Raw genomic sequence first — 5,051 nt, 5'->3', positions numbered from 1 at the left:
CTATATATACTTCTATGCATTTAACTTTAGAACCATTAACTTTAGAAATCACAATCATGTTGTAAATGTGCACATGTGAAAGTCCAGCTGCCACTGTGTAATAACCATATATGGGTTATGCTAATCAGTCTCATGCATATGCAATCACAATACCACAGACGTTCATGGGCTGGCTGAACAGCCTCCAACCGGACATGTCAAATCTTGGCTGTGTTCCACAAGTGAGAGAGAAAGAGGATGCACAGCATTGTATCACCTCTCCTCTGAGATCTGAGGTCTGGGAAATACGTACGGTCCCAGCATTTGAGTGGGTTGGCTTCTCTCACCTGGCACCTGTAATGGCATGACTGGAGTTACAATGAATAATAAAGACCTAATGAAAAACAGCTAGGTCAGTTATCTTGCCAACAAGCCAGCCATCACATGCAGCATCACGTTAAAAGCTACTTTGGCTCAAAATAAATGACTCATGGGTTGACCCAGGCCACCAAGTCAAGACGTTTCTCCATCTAATTTTGGCATTGACTTATGCATTAATGGTTAACAAAAGCAGCTTCAATCTCACTAGATACCTTAGTGCAGTATGATTCACTTTTCATGTTTTTTTAAAGTATGTGCACCCACTCCATATGAAGACTAAATGTAGCACCTCGCCAATCAATTAATGGCTTCCAGCATATCGGGCATGATGGAGTGAAGCATGGCTGAGATACTCTTGAGAAGTGTAGTCTAAACTGAAGAAAAAATCAAAAAATTCTATAGTGAAAATAAGCATAATTGGCCAACTTAAAAGGGAACTAAAATAGAATCTATACATCAAAATTATCACTTTTGAGTGTCATACATTTGTCACATCAGTGCACATTATAATAACGACTCAGTAATATGAATTATTATGCATGATTTAGCTGGTTTGGCTACATTTCTCTACTTGATTAAGGGTGTCCTAATTTCCCATTTTCTTTGAAAAGTTGCGTACGCATGGGTCACAGTTGCTGTAGATATACTCATGTTCTTGTGTTGTTTTCTTACATACAGTAAACCCTGACTTTTTTGTGGAAAGTTTTGTATGCATATTTCAGGCCTCTTTTTGTGTGTATGCAAGTTTTAAATAAATAAATCTGAACCCTGGTGAGGAAAGAACGGGTGTGTAGAGAATCATTTTTTTATTTGTTTGCTGTCCTCAAGTTGTCCAGCAAAGACTTGGTTAGCACTGGTTCTGCACAACCCCACAGTCTTATGTTTGAGTCATGCAGTGTAGTCTGCATTTTTGTTTTTGTTACTGTGGCTTGTCCTTTTTCATGTCAAAGTCTTTCAGTTCTAAACTTCAGGGGTTTCAGTTTCAATTTAGGCAGTTCATAGCCAATAGATTGCAGAGTGTGGTTGCAAGGCACTCAGATTATTGAACATTTTAATCTCTATTGTTGTATTTTTCAAGATGATGAAGATGTTGGAGGGTACAATAATGATCTGATGCCAAATGAGAGAGACAAGGCAGTGGCCTTCCTTGTTCGTTTTGCTTTTTTATGACTCAAAGACCACATGAACTTGCATGTCCTGCTTATCATTAACAAAAAAGGAGAAGATAAAGGTCTGCACACAAAAGTTTTTCTGGCCAAAAAGCCTCTGGTCAACTTAGCCTGTGATGGACCTGCATCTCATACAAGACTGGATCCTGCCTTTTGCACTTTGTTGTGGATTAGGTTCTGTTTCAGCATGACACTAAAATTAACACAAAAAAGCTTTTCAAACTGTGTAGATACACAATTTCTATGTGAAATTATCAACTGATACAAGAAATGTCCATGATTATCAGATAATAAACATCTAAAAAAACAAAGTCTTATGTCTAGAAACAATGTATTGGTGTGAAGGCGACACAGAGGGTGAGGGCTGGTGATACAAGGGTGCAGTGTAACGATGGTATAAAATATGGAAAGGCATTTCAAAATGCATAACCCATTTAACTATGTCTAAGAACAGATAAGCAGTAGGTACATAATGTAAGTGAAAAATGTGAAACTACTGCACACAAGTGGACAAATCTTGCCTTGCTGGATGATAACATGGTTTTCATTGATCCACAGAAAGAGGGAAGCTTTAGGTTATAAACTTGTGGTGTCATTTGCATTTGTGATCACTACAGGCCAATACTGATGATTCTAGAATTTATGGAGGACTTTCCTGGTATACTTTAGGTCATCTGATTTAAGTGAATGCCCAGGAAAATTTGAAAAATGGGGTTGAACAAATTAAATCAATCATGACCATCACTTAATCATCTAGCAAGATGATGACCCCATTAGACAAGGCAGGGCTAAAAGTGCTTCAGACATTAAACAAGAGAATTTGCTCGTGCGCTTATATTTACTGTACATTTGAATTGTGTTGTGGTCTACCTAGCCACCAAATCTGAAACCAACTGAGTTTAACATCAGAAGTTAGTTATCTGCAGCAATCTCACAGGTTATATTAGTGCAAATAATTCCCTTTGATGCTACTTATGAAACATAGGCCATCAAATCAGTTAAAGAAAGTAAAGCCAAGATCTGATCAATTTAATGGTCTGGATGCTTTGATCTCAAACAATAAATCTCAGTTCTCTTTCATTTTTTTGTTTTTTTCTAAGTTGTAACAATAGCGGTGATTGTAAAATAGTTAGAATAATGTCTAATAAAAGTTGGCAGTCAATGAGTGGACGAAAAATAGTAAAGCCAAGCTCTGATCAATTTAATAGCCAGGATGCTTTGATCTCAAACACTGAATCTCAATTCCTTTTCATTTCTTAAAGCTGACTTCTAAGTGTGTAAAACGGTTAGAATAATGTCTAATAAAAGATATGCAGTCAATCTGTCCTGATCTACAAAAAGAGATAACAGCCAAAGAATGTTTTTCTCACTGGTGACTCGGCCTACTCATGAGTCTCAGGCTCACTTCTATCTCGGTTTCTTTTTCTGCCGTGCTCTGCTGATTTTGTCAGCTTCCCTCTTGGCACCTGTGTGTGAGGCCATGCTGTTGCCTTCTGAATTAGAGAGGTTTTTGTTTGAGTGTTTATCACCGTGTGTCAGGTACCCAAGGCTGGTGACAGTAATAGACTCCTGCATCTTCAGTCTGGATATCACTGATGGTCAAAGTGTAGTCAGTCCCTGATCCACTCCCAGTGAAACGTGCTGGGATCCAAGAGGCAAGGTTGCTTGTTTCATAGATCAGACGTTTAGGCTTTTCACCAGGTCTCTGAAGGTACCAGTGTATGTAGTTTATGGAGCTTTGGGCTTTGCACTTGATGGAGACACTTTGTCCTAATAGAACAGTCTGAACCTCTGGAGTCTGAGTTAGAATATTCTGTCCACTAGAATCTGAAAAGAAATTGTTGGTCAATTACTAAATAGGCTGTTAAAAATATATCATGGCAAAAACATTGTTACACACAAGCATTTGTAAGGTTAGAGTGTTATTCTTACGGTGAGCAAACACCAGGGCAAGACACATCAGCAAAAAGTGGGAGGCCATTGTGTCAGTGAAGCACTAGAGACTGAAGTCAACTGTCATTTAAAACAAGCAGAGAGAGCAGTGAAGCGGGTCGGCTATGCAAACGAGTGTCATGGATGCAAATTTATCTCAACCTCATAATAAAATACAGACTTTCATTGGTTCAAAATAAGTTCAAAGTGTGTGCACAGGAAAGGCCATTGAGGGCTTTGAAGGGAGTGCAGGACAACACTTTAAGACCATTCTTTCCACCTCCACTCCAAACACTAATAAAAAAATGAAATTAAAAAAAATAAAAGTAATGGACTGGCATCCTGTGCAGCACTGAATTCTGGCTTACTCGTGCTGCTGTGGGGGACAAGAGCTGATTATGTTACAGAAATGGAGAAAGTTATGCTATATTTGGATGTGTTTTGTGATTCTTTTATGATCACCATTATATTATATTCTATTGTGTTTTAGTTTGTTTTTGGTACATGCACTGTTATTCCCTTATTGTATAATAGAGTAATAATTATCATAAAACCATACCGCTGTTAGACCATTGTGGCACACTGACATAATATTTTTTTATTTAATTTAATATTCACCACTAGAAGACAATCCCTTCATTAATGAAACAAAGGTCATGCAGCAGGAGGAATTCATTTATTTTCAGGATGGCTACATTTGACTCATTCGTTACCCTAACAGATATATGTAAATGGAAACTTACAAAATCACAGGAAGAAGGCCAAAACAACTTAAAGACAGTAACTCAGCCTGATATTTGAACCTAGTCTTTAGGTGTTGTAGCACAGCAGTACTCATTACAGCACTATCTGGAGTTCTTCTGAGCTAAGTTCAGTTAATTGGTGCATGGGGGCTTCTCATTGAGTTCATGGAGGGGGAGGAACTCATCACAGTGACATTGGTGATAAGGCGTGATCAACCGTGGAGCATTGCCAGCGACACTCACAAACATATTCATTCTCAGGATGGCTACATTTGACTTGACTATCCCATGCAGCTGAAGTTCTCCCAGCTCAACTCTGTTTATCATGCGATGCCTGGAGTTGTATAAGGTAAATAATATATTGCTATTTGGAGTACATACATTCAATTTGTGTTCCGTGTCTACCACAATCTGGGTAAATGTAGGATTGACAGGAAATGCTAGGCAAGAAATGCTGAACACATATCTAAAACAGAAACTCTTTACATGTTATAGGAATAATGATGTGAAGTGTATAATGTGTGAAGTCTTTAATCCAAATGTCAAATAAACATGTGCGCTTTAATTCAAAAATATAACCAAAAAAAAAAAACATTCAATTTACATGTTGCTGTCAAGAAGTTAAAAACCCAAGCTCCAATGTCAATCAACAGAAAGTTGACATGTCTTCTTGGGTGATGCAGAGGAAAGAACTGCTGCCTTACAACCAAAATGTATAATTTGAGTCTGGGTGCTCCTTATTTTGAGTAGTGAGTTGCTAATATTGTTACTATAATATAATACAAACACATTTGATTTGAGTCTGTAACACCCGGTGTAAATTGTGGTTACTTATTCAGTTTTATTT

The 5,051-nt window shown here is 37.8% G+C and overlaps 1 gene segment (V, D, J or C); it reads right to left on the bottom strand.

Annotated features, from left to right (window-relative positions):
• Positions 1-3,054: 3,054 nt before the first annotated feature.
• Positions 3,055-3,510, bottom strand: LOC120528801. The segment is given in 2 exon segments: positions 3,055-3,356; positions 3,462-3,510. Coding segments are annotated over 2 exon segments (351 nt in total).
• Between the last annotated feature and the right edge of the window lie 1,541 nt (positions 3,511-5,051).

Source organism: Polypterus senegalus, chromosome 4, assembly GCF_016835505.1.
Source record: "Polypterus senegalus isolate Bchr_013 chromosome 4, ASM1683550v1, whole genome shotgun sequence".
NCBI classification, from domain to species: domain Eukaryota; kingdom Metazoa; phylum Chordata; class Cladistia; order Polypteriformes; family Polypteridae; genus Polypterus; species Polypterus senegalus.
This window is presented reverse-complemented; position numbering and strand designations above follow the sequence as displayed.